Genomic DNA, 19,892 nt, shown 5'->3' on the forward strand with positions numbered 1-19,892 from the left:
GAGGGGAAGAGTTTTATGGTCAAGAATCCAACAGCTCCATACCATATATTGTGGGTCTTTAAATTCTCAAAGCCCACCCCCAACAGATAGAACAGGCTGCTCTTTGAAAGCTCAAGAACTAAAAGTTGTCAGGACAGCCAGCGGCCACGTTCTCCTGCTCTGTTAAAGGGTGGAAATCCATCCTGAGCGTTCTCCACCCCCGGGAACCTCCACAGAGCCCAGACGCTGCACAGGCATGAAGGAGGCGCACCTGTTTCCAATCTTCTTCTTACACACCATGCACACCTTCTCCTCTGTGATGATGCACTTCACCTGCTGGTGTAAAATCCGCTCTTCCTGGACCTGGAAGAACAGGGGGACTGAGGAAGAAGTTCCACAGTGTGGCACCCAGAAACAGGAGGCAGAGGCCGGCACTGCCTCCTCTTTCAGCTGTCACAGATTCTTCTGCTTAGAACACTGGCAATTCAATGTCAGGCTGGCTACTGGATCAGCTTGAGCTGCACTGTACAGGCTCTGCCTTGGTCGGAAGGGAACATGCGGACACTGTCTCGTACTGGAAGTTAAAAGCCCACCCTAGAGTTTGGAAGGCCCATACCTACCCTCAGGAACTCTGCATGGAGAAGGTTCTTGAGCACTTGATTGAACCGTTTCTTTTGTGCATTTTCTTCCAAGACCTTTTCCAGGAAGATGCGTATGTCATTGATCTGAGTGTTTGCTGGCAGAAGGTTGAGGGCCTAGGGACAGGAACAGAGATAGCGACTGGGTGAGGCGGAACAGGGGTAAGAATGAAGAAATGTCTGCAGCCATGGAGCTCTTGGACCCTAGTCCCTTTCTGCATTTCCTCTTCTCACTCGATGCTCCCTGCAAACACCCTCCATCTCCCTGGGAACAACTCCGGACCTTGGTGGTGTCCAGTTTGCTGTGGTGCAGCTCCAGGACCTGCAGGGCAGCCTGGAGGTTGGCTTTTGGCTCCAGCAGTTCCAGCTTGATTGGCCCCAGGCAGTGAATGCTGGGGGGTGACAGGTACATCCGAAGCAGGGACAGATACACCTGTCTCAGAGAGAAAACAGCCACGTCAGGCTGGCAGCAACCCGCCCAGAACCCCCAGCACGGAGCGCGCCTAAAGATTCGAGGGGCTCGTCTACAGTAACGCTATCACTGAGCATGTAAAACTCGCCATTTTCACCTTTTAAACTGGTAAGGTCAAACGGGCAATGGAAGATGTTAATGAAGGATTGCTTTTTCCCTGAGAGAAAAAACCAAATGCCTTGTATTTGTTTACCATTATACCATTTACAAAATGCTACCACGGTAAAATAATTCAAAAAGATTCCTCATTTCCTTTGGCTTTAAAAGCTGATACCCTGTCCACATTTTTGCAGGTGGGGATAGTAGGTGAGATGCTGCATTTCCTACTGGTGCCAGTAACACAGGGTTTCGCAACCTCAGTGCACATTCGGGGCCAGATGATTCTTGGTTTGGCGGCTGTCCTGTGCATTGTTAGCAGCATCTCTGGCCTCTACCCCCTGGATTCTAGCAGCACCCCTGTCCTCAGTCACAACACTCAAAAATGTCTCCAGACATTGACAAGTCAACGTGTATTGGAGATGTAGTACATCAGAACCATGACAGGTTCCCACTCGACAGGCGGACCTCATAATATATGACACAAATCAAGACTCCTGAGAGTAAAGAGACAGGAGTGCTATTAATAATCACAGGGATGATAAAGATGTACACCAGAACTACCCCAAGCACACCAGGACGAATGGTCCCATGCTCTCCCTCAATACACACATGCAAGATGAATCAGAGCCCTGACCCATGCCCTGTCTCATTCTGCCACTCATATTATTGCCACCTCTCGTCAAACCAATGGGGCGACATATGCACACGTGCTCCCAGGGTCAGGGCCACTACTCACATCTTTGTTGCCATCTTTGTTTTGGTCATAGTGTTTGTGGCAGTACCTGTAAGGGAGAGAGTGGTGAGAGCAGGTGGTGTGGGGGGTGGGGGGGCCCATTTAAATGAGAGGCTGTGCGTGCAGCCTGTTCGAGCAGCCTAACCATAGCCAAAACTGGGGGCCGGGATGGAGGCGATTCTTGCTCCCGCAGCAGAGTATGGGGAGATGGACTTCTTAGCTCTCATCTCTCTGCGGGGCCTGTAGACTGCTTAGGAGGTAGGATGGCGGGGCAAACTTACTCCTCAGCCATCCTTGTATCCTTCAAGATGTGGACATAAATGAAAAGAGCTTGTTCGTGTTTCCCCATGCGCCCCAACAGGAGAGCTCGTTCTTCTAAGAGGCCTAGGAGGAAGAGGAATATGAGGAACCACTGCCACCAAGCATGCAAGCACAAGGTGAGGACCAAGCTGTCCAGAGGAGTGGACACACGGCAGTATAAAAGGGAAGAAGATAGGCTTCTTATTGCTTGGGTTTTTCTTCAAGGAGGAGATGACTGAAGTTTAAAAGAGGAGGAGGGAGCTATTTTGGGAAGTACTTTATCCCATCTTTTTCGAGATCACATATAAACTGGGTAAGAATATTCATTCAGCAGCCAAGTACTTAACAACCACCTACAACAAGCCAAGTGGTTCAGGTAAGATAAGCAAATGCTTGCTCTCAGCTCTCATAAAGACAAATCACGCCAGATTACAAAAACTGCTGAACAATGAACTTGGCCAAGAACATGTTCTGAAGCAAAAAACAGGTTGCAACCTGGCTATCAATTAGCATGTGGTTCACACCCAGGAAGGAGACTTTTCTCAGTCACCGTACAAAAGTGAGTCTTCAGAGGGGACAAAACAGGAACACTGGCCTGAAACGCCTGGTTTTTCCAGGCCCAACTTTTGTGGAGAGTTGGGGAACAATGAAAGGGGTGGATTAGTCTTCGCTCGACCTTCAGCGGAAGTGGCTTCTGGCCGTAAGCCAGACACTCACCATCAAAGGGAAAATCACAGATGAGCCGGCCTGGATCATAGTAGCTGGAAATCTCCAAGAACATGAGGAGCTTTTGCCGGTATTCTCCCAGTTCACCCTCTTCCTCTCCAGCTGGGACTGGGGTCTTGCCTTTAAGGGAAACCAAGCTCAACATGAAAGTATGCTGCCAGATGGCAATGTGGGGTCATCAAGAAAAATGAAGGGAATGGGGTTCAAGGATGTCACCACATGGCCAGAAAGGCCTCGAGGGTGGCTTCCGTGCTCACTGCTTTTAGTTCACAGTCTCTATGTGGCCCCAAAACATCAGCTTAAAGTTAAAAAACAAATAAGCTGAGTAGAGAAATACTCTGTGGGCAAACCTGTTTATCAGTATAGCTGCCATCTTGCAGACAGGTCTGTTCCCTCCACCCTCCCCCAGCGATGAATCTGAGACACTCAGAGATGCCAGGACCCAGACAAGGGCTCCTGAGTCTCATGTGCCAGGCCTGTGTCACTTAGCTGCCCTGGCTCCTCTTCAGAACTTCTGCCCACCTGGGCAGAGAACAGGGTGGCCTGCTTACCCCCACCACATGTGGCACCTGGGTCTGTGCTCTCCTCTAAGGCCTGGGGCCAACTGACTTCCTAAGAGAACTGGTACCTGCAGGGAAGGACAGGAGATACTCCTTCATCAGACCTTGCACCTTTTCACAGTACAGCTGGATCAGGCAGTTGTGGAACCGAGAGCCTGTCTCCTCCCAAACGTGGATGATGTGTTCCTGAGGCAAGATGGAAGTCCTTGTCACTGGTATTCTCCAGGCTGTGACCTGGTCTCCCAGCCTGCCGCACATTTTTAAGGCCCGAGAGGTCCCATCCAGATTATCCCCTGATTAGGCTGCAAAGATGACCAAGAGACAGCTCATCTAAAGCCACCGGGAAGTTTCACCGGAAGTTTCACAATGCGACCCAGTAACGTGAGGAGCCGTCTTCTCAACTTCCAAACTCCTTTTTACAAATTTGGTCCCATAATCCTCCAAACTCTCACAATGACCCATGTAATTATGGTTAAATATCTGCATCCTGGTACTTAAGCCCATTTGATTGTCCTGTGGTCACTTTTGAGTTTGGCTGTACAAATGTGGCTTTGGAATCTTTTTTCTAAAACGTCATTCTTTCATCCCTCTGTACTTTACCTAGATTTGGTAGGTAGCATTTCCAGCTTGGTCTACTGGGATCTTTTTCTTCAGAGGAAGGTGAAATAACCCTCATCCTTCCAATCCGCAAGTGACATAAATCCCAAATCTGAACAGCTGGATAACAGAACCATGCAGTCCTGGATCCTGGGTTTAAAGCTTTTTAGTGCAGACCAAAAAATGCCTTACCAGATAAGGAACAGCCAGACCCTTAAAATTCTCTACTAAGAAGCCGAGGACTCGATCCCGTGGCAGAGACTCCACTTCTGGGAGATCTTCAGTAAATATCTGTCAGAATGAACCCGAGTTCCAGCAGCAGAACCATCTGACTGCAGTTCCACCAAACACACATGCATGTCAGCGCAGCGGTCAAACAGACTTTAGGAGGGGAAGGGTACAAGAAGGCATCTGCAGGCAGTCAGAGTGTCAGACGAGGCACAGGCCTCCTCAAGCCTGTGCAAGGCTCTCTCTACTAACTTCGGCGCTGGCTCACACTTCCCAGTCCACCCTTTCTAGCACCAATGAGGACGGATGCATGAATCCACCCTCCTCTCCATCCACTGCTGTCCCAAGTGCAGCCAGGACCAAGTGCGGCACCAGATAAATCCAAGGGACTCCCATGGCTCACCTTCAGGCCATCTTCTGGGAAGTCTCTCAGCACCCACACTGAGTAGGAGAAAATCAAATGCAGGTTTTCTGTGCCTAGAGGGGAAAGCAGGACTTGTTAGCAGTTGCGGCCCATCTTGCCCATGGCACTGGGAAGGCAGGTGGGCAGGTTGCCCCAGAATTCATTTTCCTGAAAAGATAGCTCAAGCATGAGTTACTCGGGGCTGTTAGTCCTACTGGGCTGGCTCCATACCACGGGGCTGTCATAGGTCAACCACCGAGGGACTTTTATGCCATCTGGAGGAATGAAATTGAGTGAACACAAGCATGGAAGGGAGGGGAGCAACCAAGCAGAAACAGAAACGGAGGGAGACCCGGTCGTTTGAACAGGAGCGCTTTCCCCTCCCTTTCAAAAGATGGACTTACCCAGACGCTGCAGATACTGCACTGTCCTCTCGTGGCCTTTCAGAGGGGAGTTGGCTTTCTTGGACTGGTCCACGAGCACCTGCAGAGCTGACCACCAAGCCCAAGAACAAGGTCATGAGCCTTTTCCCCACAGGAGACTTGTCACATCTCAGTAGGTTTCCCCTGCCATGTACAAGAGTCCCTCCCAGATCCAAGGAGCCAGCCCCACACCTTTCTCGTGGAGCCCCTTCTTCTCATACAGGATGATGAGCTCACTGTACTTGTGGGCCTTCTTCAGCACGTGCTCGCTCTCCTCAATGTGGCAGTGATTGTTCTCCAGGCGTAGCAAGGGGGCCACCAGGGCCACATTCGTCTGCAGAAAGAGCAGGAGTTCAGTGGAAACTGCTTCCCTAGCCCAGGCCTGCTCTAGGCTGAAAGGCCAGGAATGTGGCACAAGCAAGAGGAAGCAGACAGCCCTCTTTCAGGACAGCAGGTAGAGGCTTTTAGAGCATTTATGGACCTTCGCACAATGTGTTTTAATGTTCTGTGGGGGAGAAGAGGGACAGAACTTTTTGAAGGAAATACTGTCCCAGCTGACTTTGTAGCACGAACTGCAATCCGACCAGAGATGATGAACCCACTGTACAATTGTGCGTTGATATCTTGCCTTATCCTCTTAATTCCAAGAGACTCACAGGCATCAGGAGAGTCTCTATGGTTTCCAGAATCAAAGACTTCACTCTTACTAGTGGCAGGTCCCCCAGGATCCAGCACTCCCTTTTCCTTTCCCAGACTGTCAGGGTAAGTGGGGATTGCGGCACCGAGTGCGCAGGTGGCTCACATGGAGGTAGCACTTGAGCAGGGTGGTGTCGATGATCTGCAGCAGCTTCCTCTTGGATTTGATGGTGGGAGTGCCTTCCATGAGCGGGGAGGTGCTTGACTGGTGATCAGAATCGTTCAGCTTCTTTACCAATTGACTTCGTTTCTGCAAAGGTCAAAATGTGGGGTTAAGGCCAGGACTAAGTCTTCCTTTGTCACCTGAGCGACTGAGTCATTCTGAATACCTCCAAATCAGCTCATGCCCATTGGCCTGATCTCACATTAGCGTTCAATGTTTAGCACTGCCAAACTGCCACAGAGACAACAACAATTATTTATTGAATATTTGCTACAGACCAGGCACCATGCCGAGCACTTTATATATACCATCTTAATCCTAAAGCAAGTGCCAATAATATTATCCTTATTTTACAGGTGAGGAACCCAAGGCACAGACGTCAGCTGCTACGTAAGGGGTAAGGCAGGATTCAAAGTGGGGTCTGACTCCAAAGCCCATGTTCTTTTATTTTTTTTTTAAATCAACCTTATTGAGGTATAACTTACAATAAAATCTAAGCTTTTAAAGTGTACCATCAGATACATTTTGACAGATGTGTACATGCATGTAACCACCACCTCAGTGAAGGAAGATAACATTTCTATCACTCCAGAAAGTTCCTCGTGCTGTTCCCAAACAATCCCACCCACTGATCTGCTTTGGATCCCTGGAGATGAGTTTCTGCCTATCCTAGAACTTCATCCAGTAGGTATTCTCTTGAGTCTGGCAGAGCCCATGGTCTTGCTCTGCCATCTCTCTGGCACAATATTAGTGTCAGTTACTTCATGCATTCCCAGTGTCAGTGAAGAAGGCCGGGGAAGGACATGTGCTCACCTTCCTACGGCTAAGACACTGGCAGTGGAGGGCCTTCCACAGTGCCACAGGCTTTGGGAGATACTATGCCCAGGAATCTTTTTTACTTAGCACAGTGTGTGCAGTGTGTAGACAGCGGCAAGTCTGTGTGCTCCTTGCAGGCTGCCAGCCCCAGGAGGGTACCCTTGGAGCCCAGTGTCAAGGAAGGGCCAAGACCACCCATGCCTGATCAGACCTGCGGGAACTCACTGACCCAGAGGCAGGGAGTGGAAAGCAGCATGACCATTTTTCCGGCAATACTTCTTTTTTTTTTTTTTGAGACAGAGTCTCACTCTGTCGCTCAGGCTGGAGTGCAGTGGTGCAATCTCAGCTCACTGCCAGCTCCGCCTCCTGGGTTCACGCCATTCTCCTGCCTCAGCCTCCTGAGTAGCTGGGATTACAGGCGTGGGCCGCCACACCCAGCTAATTTTTGTGTTTTTAGTAGAGAAGGGTTTCACCATGTTGGCCAGGCTGGTTTCAAACTCCTGACCTCAGGTGATCTTCCTGTCTCGGCCTTCCAAAGTGCTGGGATTACAGGCAGGAGCCACCGCGCCCAGCCAACAGCAATACTTCTCAGTGCCTACCCTGGAGCGTTCTGGAGACCCCTTACAAAGGTCTGCAGAACACTTAAGAGGAAAAAATATCAGTAAGGTCTCTGATTCTGAATGGGTACACAGGAAATAAACAATAGGCTTCTGTGACAGAAATCTAGGATTAAGGGACTTTAATGGAGATGCTGGTTTTAGTGCTGACTTAAAAAATACATGTCTATAATAGTAAATCATAAAAAATTTTAAATCTAGGCCGGGCGCGGTGGCTCAAGCCTGTAATCCCAGCACTTTGGGAGGCCGAGACGGGCGGATCACGAGGTCAGGAGATCGAGACCATCCTGGCTAACATGGTGAAACCCCGTCTCTACTAAAAAAAAAAAATACAAAAAAAAACTAGCCGGGCGACGTGGCGGGCGCCTGTAGTCCCAGCTACTCGGGAGGCTGAGGCAGGAGAATGGCCTAAACCCAGGAGGCGGAGCTTGCAGTGAGCTGAGATCCGGCCACTGCACTCCAGCCTGGGCGGCAGAGCAAGACTCTGTCTCAAAAAAAAAAAAAAAAAAAAAAAAAAAAAAAAAAAAAAAAATTTTAAATCTAAATACCTCCCTTAAAAACATGTTATAGAAGGATATTTATTGACAAGGAAGTACTTTCTCAGTATATGGCTACATTTTTTAAAAGTAAGCTATAAAACAATCTATAATTTGATATCCATTTGCAATAAATAAACCAAGAAGTAAATAAACAAAAGCTAATTCACAGACATAAAAGTCTAGAAGGACAACACTAAAATGTTAGTTTCTTATATTCTGGTGGTAGAGTTATAGGTAATTTGTATTTCTGTTTTGTACTTTTTTTGTGTGTTTTCCAAGTGGTTCCACATACAGGAGGCATTTTCCCCAAATCCATGTATGTTACAAAAAGTTTGTTTTAAAAAATCTTGTATGCTTCTATCAACTAAAATTTACCTTTTTTAGTTTCTATAACAGCTTAGTGCAAATTTACTAGGAATTGGGTGTGTTTATTATTATCAAGATTTGGCAGAAAACCCCACTTCAATGGTACTGTTAAGTTAGAAGAAGTAGCAGAAAGAAACTTTACCCTAGGCAGACTTCCTAGAGCATTAATTTATAGAATGCCTTAGCATTAGAGAAGGCCTTAAATTCCTTGCCATAGAGAAACAAGTACTGAAACTCCCAGGCAAACTCTTTCACGCACTCTGTATTACACCTACCTGTGTCAGGTAGTCAATCAGAGCTAAGTGAGCCTTCTCCAATTCAGCCCCGGAGAGCACAGGCAGTGGGTTGGGATACTGCAACTGCTTCCTGTAGTCTGTGGGCAGCAGGTCCGGGTACAGACCCATCACATGGGTGGGATCTATATGGAAGGTAAACATGATTCCTCTGGAAAGGAGCCCAACAATTTAGGGATAAAATAAAACAAGACTATTACTATAGCAAAATAAGTTCCAGAGTGATTTTTTAAAAAAAGACTCTCAGTTCATAAACTTTCAATGAGCTGTAGACTTATGATTTGAGCATTCTTTATACATATGTTAAAATTCACTAAAACATCACAAAAATGGCATGACTATATTCAAATACACACACAGAATCAGAATTGAATATTTATCAAGCATCTGAAAGTAGAGAATAAAAAATTTCTTTTTTTTTTTTTTTTTTTTTTTTTTGAGACGGAGTCTCGCTCTGTCGCCCAGGCTGGAGTGCAGTGGCGCGATCTCAGCTCACTGCAAGCTCCGCCTCCCGGGTTTACGCCATTCTCCTGCCTCAGCCTCCCAAGTAGCTGGGACTACAGACGCCCACCACCTCGCCCGGCTAGTTTTTTGTATTTTTTAGTAGAGACAGGGTTTCGCCGTGTTAGCTAGGTTGGTCTCGATCTCCTGACCTCGCGATCCACCCGTCTCGGCCTCCCAAAGTGCTGGGATTACAGGCTTGAGCCACCGCGCCCGGCCAAGAATAAAAAATTTCTAAGGAAAAATGCTGATGTTGAAGTAGAAGAGATCAAGAAACTTAACAAAAAATTTATGTCAAAAAAGGAAACACTAAAAAAAAAAAGCAGACAACAGGCTAGGGAATATATTTGTAGTACACATGGCAACAGATTAATTTGTTGATTACAAGACTGGGCAGGAGAGTGAGACCCCATGTCTACAAAAAATTTTAAATTTGCTGGGCATGGTGGCATGTGCCTGTATCCAGCTACTTGGGAGGCTGAGGTGGGAGGATTGCTTGAGCCCAGGAGGTCGAGGCTGCAGTGAGCTGTGAATCATGCCACTATACTCCAGCATGGGCAAGAGTGGAGACCCTGTCTCAAAAAAATTTTTAAAAAGAGGGTAATATGTTGATTAGATAAACAAATTCACATAAATTGGTAATAAAATGTAAGACTTCATTTGATAAATGACCAAAAGACAAGACCAACTGACAAGAGAGTATAAATAAGTGGGAAAATGTTCTGCTACATTAAGAATCAAAATGGTACATATTAACAATATCAAAGAGGTGACATTTTCCTTCTGCCTTAGAATTTATGTTCTCACAGATGCTCACAGATTTTTTTTTTTTTTTTTCAGACAGGGTTTTGCTGTCTCCCAGGCTAGAGTACAGCAGCACAATCTTGGCTTCTTGTAGTCTTGACCTCTTGGCTCAAGTGATCCTCCTGCCTCACCTTCACAAGTAGCTGAGACTACAGGCATGTACTACCCTGACAACTAATTACCTTTAAATTTTTTGTAAAGATGACGTCTCACTATGTTGCCTACGCTGGTCTTGAACTCCTGGGCTCAAGCAATCCTCTCTCTTTGGTCTCCCAAAAAGCTGGGATTATAGGCATGAGCCACCATACCTGGCCACTCCCAGATTGTAACAGCAAAATGCTGTAAGTAGCCAACATACCCCCTCACTGCCACTGGGGGCTGGTTAACTGGTTATATAATTTACTATAATTTACATTTATTATAATTTATAATACTGTGGAACGCTATTGTTTATTGGTCAACTGGCACTTCCTATCCATTTCTACTCCTTTCTAGTCCACAGGGGCTATAAAACTGAAAACGACTTTTCTCAAACTCCCTAGCAGTCAGGGTTCTAAGTGAAAATCTGGTTCCACCCAGAAACAGGATATGAGATTTGGAAACTGGAAGTGAGATGGAAGCCTCCTTCTTCCAGCTCATGAGTGTGTGCAGCAGACTCGGCATTTCCAGTGTCTGGTTACAGCTCTGCCACTCCGTAGAGGCACCTGCCTGGATACAGCAGCCCACACCCAGTCACCAGCTCTGTGGGCACAGAGGTCACTGCAGGCCTTAGGCAGTGGAAGCAGCAGCAACTTGCTGACCTCTGGGTCACAGGGATATGCCCATATCCATGTCCAGTAGTAGACCCCTGTCTTCTGATACTTCAACTCATCCAACAATCTGTGTGTCTCTATGTGGTAAAATATACACGCTACAGTATTTACCCTTTTAACCATTTGTAAGCCTACAATTCAGCGGCATTAAATACATTCACACTGTTGTGCAACCATCAGTACCATCCATCTCCAGGACTCTTCCATCATTTCAAATTGAAACTGCCCAACAATAACAATTACTCCCTATTCTCCCTCCATTCCAGCCCCTGGGAACCTCTATTTTACTTGTGGTCTCCATGCATCTGCCTACTCTAGGTACTTCAGATAAGGGCAAGTTCTCTCTTCCAGGCTACGTGGAGTCTTGGTGGGAGGATAGCTCTACCTTTGCCTTCAGAAGCAGAGGGGAGCCAAACCTCTTTCTCCACCCCTGGTAGAGTCTGGGGGTCAGACCATGACCTAATCCTGGCTAATCAGATCCCCTGATCTGGAGAAAATGATGCAAGGATGACAAGCAGTGTGGTACACACCAACATATATCATACATCCCATCCTATGTGCTCCTCTTAGATAACATGACACTCTTCCATCAAGAGGCAAAGTCTGAACTTCCTTGCCTTGAACATGGCAGGACCCTTGTAAACCAACAGAATATAGCAGGAGCGAGAGTCACAAAAGACCACTGAGGCTTCTGCCTAGGTCTCTTAGACACTCCTTCCAGAAAGAGCCTGCTGTTATGCATGAGGACACTCAAGCAGCTCTGAAGAGAGACCCACTTGGACAAGAACTGAGGCCCCCAGCTCCAGCTAGCACCACCTTGTCAGCCATATGAGTGAGCCAGCTTGGAAGTGGATCTTCTAGCCCGGTCCAGATTTCAAATGATGGTAGCCCAGTTGACATAAGACTACAACTGCCTGAGAGACGTGAAGCAAGGACAGTGCAGCTGACCCCTTCTCAAATTCCTGACCAACAAGTACTAACAGAGATGGATGACTACTGTTACTTTAAGCCATACAGTTTTGGGGAGATTTGTGACATAGCATTAGATAGCTAATACACTGTAGGTGGCAATTTTTATATGGCTAAGGAGGTGGCTATGCTAGTGCAGGATGGCCCAGCCTGTCCTGGCTGCAAACTGATCATTCTCTGGCTTCCTGTTTCCAGCTGGGAGGGCCTCCAGAGCTCCCCTCATTTCCATCTATTCCCCACCTAATCTCCCATCAATTTTATGGGTTCTTCCAACTGTCATTACCCTAACATTCCAATAAACTCTGCTTAATTTATCCAGATTCTACTTAAACGATCCAGAGTTGGTCTCCATTGCTCACAACCAAGAATCTTTTTTTTTTTGTTTTTTTTTTTTTTGAGACGGAGTCTGGCTCTGTCACCCAGGCTGGAGTGCTGTGGCCGGATCTCAGCTCACTGCAAGCTCCGCCTCCCGGGTTCACGCCATTCTCCTGCCTCAGCCTCCCGGGTAGCTGGGACTACAGGCGCCGCCACGTTGCCCGGCTAGTTTTTTGTAGTTTTTAGTAGAGACGGGGTTTCACCGTGTTAGCTAGGATGGTCTCGATCTCCTGACCTCGTGATCCGCCCGTCTCGGCCTCCCAAAGTGCTGGGATTACAGGCTTGAGCCACCGCGCCCGGCTGCAACCAAGAATCTTGACTGATACAGGGAGTTACCACAGTTCATTACTGGCCAAGGTTGAGGAATGGTAGAAAAAAGGCAAAGCAATGAAGAGGAGAAGAGGAGATACTAGTATGATACAGAGTCAAACCAAGTATATATATAGATTGATCCAAATTAAGCAAAACTGGAATATACAGTTTTGAATATACAGTAATGATATTCAATACTAATAACATCAAACACTTACAGAGCACTTGTTAAGTGCCAGACACTGTTCAAAGCACTTCATATAATCCTTACAGCAACACTCTAAGGTAAGCAGTAGTATGATCATCCCTTTTTTGCAGAGGAGAAAGCAGAAACACAGAGAGGTCCAGTACTCTGCCGGATCTCAGGCAGACCCCAAGGCACCTGCTCCTCGCCACTACAGTCATGTCGAGAGGTTTCAGGACACTACGAAAAGGAAGGGCTTCATGGCACTGCCCTGTGTTGGCTCTCAAAAATGATCTGCAGTTTAATCCAAGGAATATGGTCTAGAACAGTATTCAATAAACACTAGCTGATCAAATACCCATCTGTTGAACTGAATGACCTGCTGCTACCTTTCGTTAATGGCAAGGGCATATCATACTGGAAAACTGGGAGTCCACATTTATTGAGAAGACCAGATTCACAGGATTAGGAGTATAGACAGGTAACCACTATGGCCACCCCACAGGATCTTGCTAGGTATGAGGATCAATTTAGCTGAGCCTAAACTTTCTCCATTCTCAGAAGTCTATTATCATTTCTCCCCATACTTTCCAGGCTCCCCTCCTCCACCAGTTCCTTATATGAAGGCCTCACCACTTGTTACCTGTGCCAAGTTTAGCAAAGACCTGCATGGACTCATCAAAACGCTTCTGGCAGAAGAGGTTGAAAGCATACAAGTTCTTGATGTGATGAATTTGTTGCTGCTTTTCACTGTCGGAATCATCCTTCATTTCCTAATAACAGAGCAGAATAGGTAAGAGCTCACTCACTCAACAAATACGGTTCAGTACGTTCTTGATGTTAGAGAAGATGCTAGGAGCTACAGACACCAAAGCGTACAAGACAAGGCCGGGCGCGATGGCTCACGCCTGTAATCCCAGCACTTTGGGAGGCCGAGGCGGACGGATCATGAGGTCAAGAGATCAAGGCCATCCTGGCTAACATGGTAAAACTCCGTCTCTACTAAAAATACAAAAAAGTAGCCGGGCGTGGTGGCAAGTGCCTGTAGTCCCAGCTACTCGGGAGGCTGAGGTAGGAGAATCACCTGAACCCAGGAGGTAGAGGCTGCAGTGAGTCAAGATCGTGCCATTGCACTCCAGCCTGGGTGACAGAGTGAGACTCCATCTCAAAATAAATAAATAAATAAATAATAAAACAAAGTGTACGAGACAGCCACATGGTATCCGCCTTACAGGCTGCCCTTACAATCTAACTGTAAGACTAAATACGCGGCCAGGTGAGGTGGCTCAAGCCTGTAATCCCAGCACTTTGGGAGGCCGAGACGGGCAGATCACAAGGTCAGGAGATCAAGACCATCCTGGCTAACCTGGTGAAACCCCGTCTCTATTAAAAAATACAAAAACTAGCCGGGCGAGGTGGCGGGCGCCTGTAGTCCCAGCTACTCGGGAGGCTGAGGCAGGAGAATGGCGTAAACCCGAGAGGCGGAGCTTGCAGTGAGCTGAGATCCGGCCACTGCACTCCAGCCTGGGCAACAGAGCGAGACTCAGTCTCAAAAAAAAAAAAAAAGCCTAAATACGCAATTAAAACACAACAGGGTTTCTATGAGATGCCTAACTGATAATCCTGAAAATTGTCATGGTCATGAAAAACAAGGAAAGATAAAATGTCACAGACCAGAGGACACTAAGGACACATGACAACTAAATGCAATCTGATTTCTGGATTTGATCCTGGAACAGAAAAAAGGACACTAATAGAAAAACTGGTCAAATCTGAATAAAACCTAGTTTAGTTTAAAAACACAAAATGAAAACAAAATAGGGTAAGAGTGATGACAAGCATGTGGGAGGGGTCCCCAATCCAGTCTGAGTCAGGGGTCCAGCATGGATTCCAAGAGGGACCTAATCTGAGACATAAAGGATGGGTTGGGCCAGGCATGGTGGCTCACGCCTGTAATCCCAGCACTTTGGGAGACCAAGGTGAGTGGATCACCTCAGGTCAGGAGTTTGAGACCCAGCCTGGCTAACATGGTGAAACCCATCTTTACTAAAAATACAAAACTTAGCTGGGCGTGGTGGCACATGCCTGTAATCCCAGCTACTCAGGAGGCTGAGGCAGGAGAACTGCTTGAATCCAGGAGGTGGAGGTTGCAGTGAGCCAAGATTGCACCACTGCACTCCAGCCTGGTGACAGAGGAAGACTCTGGACTCTGTCTTGGGGAAAAAAAAAAGAAAGCCATCTGGCATAGCTGGCACTGTTGGGAAAGGTCCCAGTCTCAGTAAAAGCTAAACAAATGCAGCTGCTATGAACTTTGCTTCTTCCTCATAACCTATTTTCTCCTTATACCTCTTTAGCCAATCTTTATCAAATTTAGTTTTTCCTTTCAAAATGTCTCTCAATTTCCCCCCTTCCTTTCTTTTCCTATTACCGCCACACTAGTCCAAGCCATCACCAACATGTGGCTGTCCCTGGTCTCACCTCTCCTGCTTGGTGCTTCAAAGGCTTCCAAAACCTGGTGCCAGCCTCCTTATCTAGCTGAGTCCCCGACATTTATGCCACACCTTCTTCTCCAGTCAGGACAGGCTCCAAATGTGATAGACATAGGCCACACTTTTCCCTTAACTTCCTCTCCATCTGGAATGGAATGCTCCATTTCCTGCTCTTAATCCTAATCTAACATATTCTTAAAGGGTCAACTCAAGTGTCTAGCCGTAGGATGCCTTTTCCAGCCCACAGTGAACTGTCCCTCTCTGACACTTGGCTCCAGGACTTATCAATGCCAAAGTTTAGCTTGGAATTTCCCTCTGAAAGTTCTATTATGTTTGCTTATCTATTCAAACAAAAGATAGGTTCTTCCTGGACTAAGATGATGGCAATCAAACCTTTTTTGTCATAAAAAGGGCAGAACACAAAATAAGTATGAGCCTAGAAAAGAGAAGGAAAAATGGGAACCCACTTCCATTTTCTTTACCTGAGATTAAACAACCTGAACTAGGAAGATCACTGGAAAGACTCTGAGACCTTCCTGCTGAGAAAAATAGACTAAAGAGTTTCCTACTGCGTAACCTTTCTATAAAGTTCAAAAACTAAATACATACTTCCATATATTAAATATATGTAAAAGATTACACATGTGTTTAATCATTAAATACATATTTTAAATGTAAACATATATTTGTATATTAAATATATATTTTAAATATGTATGTAAAAGAGTAAGGTCATGATAAATACAAAATTTAGGATAATGATTACATCTGGAGGAGAGGCAGAGGGATGGGATGGGAAGGACTATAAAAAGTTATAAAAATTATGGTTCTTGGGTGGGATGGTGCGTTCATGGGCATTCATTGTATTATTTTTAAAAATGAAAATAAAATAATACAGGACAATGCATGAGTAGAAAAAAAACAGTAAGATGCTGAAATTCAGTGCTCCAAGAAAGCAATCATCTTTATGGAATATTAACTATGTCATACTATTATATTCTTCACAAGTAGCCACCATAGATAACTAAAAGTATCTGCATTCTAAAAAATTGCTTTCCTTTCAGAAATTGTTTACAGGATACCCTAGAAATTCAGTTTTATTATTATCATCTTCATAAAAATCTCTTCTTTAAAGTATCACTATCTGAGGCTGGGCATGGTGGTTCACATCTATAACCCCAGCACTTTGGGAGGCTGAGACAGGAGGATCACTTGAGCTTAGGAGTTCAAGGCCAGCCTGGGCAACAAAGTGAGACCCTATCTCTACAAAAAATAAAAAAAATTAGCTGGGTGTGGTGGTACATGCTTGTGGTCCTAGCAATATAGGAGGCTGAGGTGGGCTGATCACCTGAGACCAGGAGGCTGAGGCTGCAGTGAGCCAAGACTGCATCACTGCACTCCAGCCTGGGTGACAGAGTGAGACCCTGTCGCAAAAAAACAAAAACAAAACAAAACAAAAAAACTCAAAAAACCCCCAAATACATAAAGTAGCAATATCTGGTTTAACAACTAGGTTAGGCTCAGAATGCCTTTTGGTTGTTTCCTAAAAGCAAATCCACCCCCTACAGATGACGATCATCATCACTGAGGATGTTTAAAAGAACAAGACACAGACTCTGACATCAACCTTGGAACAAGAAGTGGTCACTATTTCGCTGTGAACAAGATCCCTTGCAAACATTACAGCAAGCATCATAAATATAAGACTGCAGCCTGGCTGAATACAACAACTTGAAGTAGTTTCAGAATATCAAAAGAAAGCTTACTTATCCAAACATAGGAGTCTACTGTGGAAAGGAATTTTCAGGGGTCCTCTAGTTGTTGCATTCAACTTGACTATAACAGCATATTTATGATTATTACTAGAGTTTAATGTCTGCATTATCTTTAATTTTTCATGACCATACAATATCTATTAAATTATTTTATTCTCCCATTAATTTTTTTTTTGTTTTTTGAGACAAAGTCTCGCTCTGTCACCCAGGCTGGAGTGCAGTGGCATGACCTCGGCTCACCGCAACCTCTACCTCCTGGGTTCAAGCAATTCTCCTGCCTCAGCTTCCTGAGTAGCTCGGATTACAGGTGCCTGCCACCATGCCCAGCTAATTTTTGTGTTTTTAGTGGAGATGGGGTTTTGCCATGTTGGCCAAGCTGGTCTCGAACTCCTGATCGCAGGTGATCTGCTCGCCTTGGCCTCCCAAAATGCTGGGATCACAGGCGTGAGGCACCGCTCCCGCCCTCACATTAATTCTACCAGGTGCTATTACTATAATTGATATTCATTCTACATTGGACAGATAAAGTGAAAAAGTAAAATCACTTAGAGTTACAGAGATATTTTATGGTGGAGTCAGACCTAGTATCCAAGGCCCCGGACTTTCAGCTATGTGCTTAGCCTACTAATCCAAAATAAATATGAACATTGACACCCAAATCACCTACTTTCAAGAACAATAAGGAAGGCAGACTAGTCATGAATGAGACTTACTGCGAGCTGCAGAGCCAATTCAAACTGCTTGTCCTGGAGAAGTTGTTGGATTTGGGTTGCCATCGGGACAGGGATGAGTCTCCAAACAAAATGATTGCTGGCCACATAGATAATGTTTGATCTGGAGGCAAAAGTAAGAATATTAGCAAAAGATCACAGGCTTTGTGATGACACAGGTGACTTTACAACTTTGGGATAATATATAGCCACAGTAAAAAAAGAAATTCCTTACCCTCCTGAGGTAATGAAACGGGGCCTTTGCAATTCAATGCTCTGGACCAGAAGCCTCGGTTCAAATGTTCGGATCTCCACGTATCGAGGCAACACTGCAATGATGTAAGGAGGCTGGTGCTCTGTGAAGGAGAACACATAAAGCAGTTGTTCCAGTCTAAGGCTTTGGGTTTATGGAGTGTTTCAGCTGCCCATTCTAAGATACATTTAAATGGATCTCCAAAAAGTCCACTAGTCAAGTATCAAGCCAGGATCTTACACTGTGATTCAGAAAGAAAGAAAAAAAAAATTGGCGTGTAATCCCAGCAACTTGAGAGTTTGAGGTGGGAAGGTCGTGTAGGCGGGGAGTTTGAGACCAACCTAGGCAACTTAGTGAGACACTGTCTCGACAAAAACATTTTTTTTTTAATTAGTCAGGTGTGGTGGCACACGCCTATAGTCCCAGCTACTCAGGAGGCTGAGGTGGGAAGATGATTTGAGCCCAGGAGTTTGAGGCTGCAATGAGCCATAACTGCACCACTGCACTCCAGCATGGGTGACACAGTGAGATCCTGACTCTAAAAAAAGAAAAAGAAAAAAAATTGCTTTGGTTGAGTTATGATAAGAGAAATCTTTTGCACAAAAAAGACGCATCAGCTGTGCTGACAGTCGCCTGATCCCACTCCTGCCTTATTCCCCAAAGAACTGTATAAAAGTTTCACTTGCTCCCTTTTCATCAGTCACAAAGCCAGGCCAAAGGCCAGTTGCAGCTGCCCGTAACAATGCATCAGTGGGAGAACCAGGTAACAGAACCTCTTCTTTGTTCTCTTAGAAAGGGGGGAAAAGAGGCCGGGCGCAGTGGCTTATGCCTGTAATCCCAGCACTTTGGGAGGCCAAGGCGGGCGGATCACGAGGTCAGGAGATCGAGACCATCCTGGCTAACACAGCGAAACCCCATCTCTACTAAAAATACAAAAAAGTTAGCCGGGCGTGGTGGCGGGCGCCTGTAGTCCCAGCTACTTGGGAGGCTGAGGCTGGAGAATGGTGTGAACTTGGGAGGCAGAGCTTGCAGTAAGCCGAGATTGTGCCACTGCACTCCAGCCTGGGCGACAGAGCAAGACCCTGTCTCAAAAAATGAATAAACAAAATAAAAATAATAAATAAATAAATAAAAAGGAAGGGGGGGGCAGGGAAGGCAAATTCTATTCTCCCTAAAATTACTCTAAGGGAAGAGTTCCACATTTCTAGCCAACGTTGTTTCTGCTAGAGATTTCCACAGAGAAAAGGTGTGATGCTCCACCTGATGGCTGCTATGGTTTGACTGTTTTTATTCCCTCCCCAACTTGTGCATTGGACACTTAATCCCCAGTGCAAAAGTGTTCGGAGGTGGGGCCTAATGGGAGGTGTTTAGGTGGTGAGGCTCCAGCTTCATCAACAGATTAATGTGCTATAAAAAGGGCTTGTGGGAGTGGGTTCTCTCTCTTCTGCCATGTGATAACACAGAGCTCATCTTTCTCTTGCCCTTCTCCTTCCACCATGTGAAGGAGCGTCAAGAAGGCCCTCACAAGACACCAGATGCTGGCACCCTGATCTCGGACTTCCAAGTCTCCCAAACTGTGAGGAAACCAATTTCTGTTTTTATAAATTACCTAGCCTGTGGTATCCTCTTATAGCTGCACAAATGAACTAAGACAATGGTTTAATGGTACACGGAGAAGGTGGCTGGGCAGATTTCTCAGTGTAGGCATTTCTATTTGATACTTGCTGTTAAGTCTTACAATTGTTTTCCTCTATTATATCTAAAAAAACACCTTTGATTCATCTATCCATAACCCCAAATTTACCCTTCTGATCCAGTACAAATTATTGGGTTATACTCCTTTTCTTCACTCTTCCTCTCTCTTTTGAAAATAACTTTTAATAAATCCACTATATTTTCTATACTTTTTGACAGGCATGTGACAGTCCAAAGCTTAACATGCTGGATGAAGCAGAACAATCCCACACAGTCCTTAAGAAGTCAGTATGCAAAAAGCAGAGCTGACAAAACCATAAAATCACTGCAAATCAAGTCTTCCAATATTCGAGAAGTTGTATGGTG

At 45.8% G+C, this 19,892-nt stretch overlaps 1 protein-coding gene across 1 annotated transcript in view; it reads right to left on the minus strand.

Moving 5' to 3' along the window:
- Positions 1 to 19,892, minus strand: part of VPS39 (VPS39 subunit of HOPS complex) — a 48,785-nt gene that overhangs the window by 2,727 nt on the left and 26,166 nt on the right. The window contains exons 9-24 of the mRNA XM_010367029.2: positions 17,814 to 17,934; positions 17,582 to 17,702; positions 13,248 to 13,377; positions 8,630 to 8,772; positions 5,960 to 6,103; positions 5,350 to 5,491; positions 5,140 to 5,226; positions 4,736 to 4,809; positions 4,297 to 4,395; positions 3,576 to 3,693; positions 2,939 to 3,067; positions 2,203 to 2,305; positions 1,925 to 1,970; positions 901 to 1,050; positions 600 to 734; positions 251 to 342 (exon numbers count right to left, since the gene is read on the minus strand). Of these exons, the coding sequence (XP_010365331.1) occupies positions 251 to 342; positions 600 to 734; positions 901 to 1,050; positions 1,925 to 1,970; positions 2,203 to 2,305; positions 2,939 to 3,067; positions 3,576 to 3,693; positions 4,297 to 4,395; positions 4,736 to 4,809; positions 5,140 to 5,226; positions 5,350 to 5,491; positions 5,960 to 6,103; positions 8,630 to 8,772; positions 13,248 to 13,377; positions 17,582 to 17,702; positions 17,814 to 17,934 (1,834 nt within the window). The remainder of the gene's footprint in view (positions 1 to 250; positions 343 to 599; positions 735 to 900; positions 1,051 to 1,924; positions 1,971 to 2,202; positions 2,306 to 2,938; positions 3,068 to 3,575; positions 3,694 to 4,296; positions 4,396 to 4,735; positions 4,810 to 5,139; positions 5,227 to 5,349; positions 5,492 to 5,959; positions 6,104 to 8,629; positions 8,773 to 13,247; positions 13,378 to 17,581; positions 17,703 to 17,813; positions 17,935 to 19,892) is intronic.

This window comes from Rhinopithecus roxellana, chromosome 5 (assembly GCF_007565055.1).
Source record: "Rhinopithecus roxellana isolate Shanxi Qingling chromosome 5, ASM756505v1, whole genome shotgun sequence".
In the NCBI taxonomy this organism is placed as follows: domain Eukaryota; kingdom Metazoa; phylum Chordata; class Mammalia; order Primates; family Cercopithecidae; genus Rhinopithecus; species Rhinopithecus roxellana.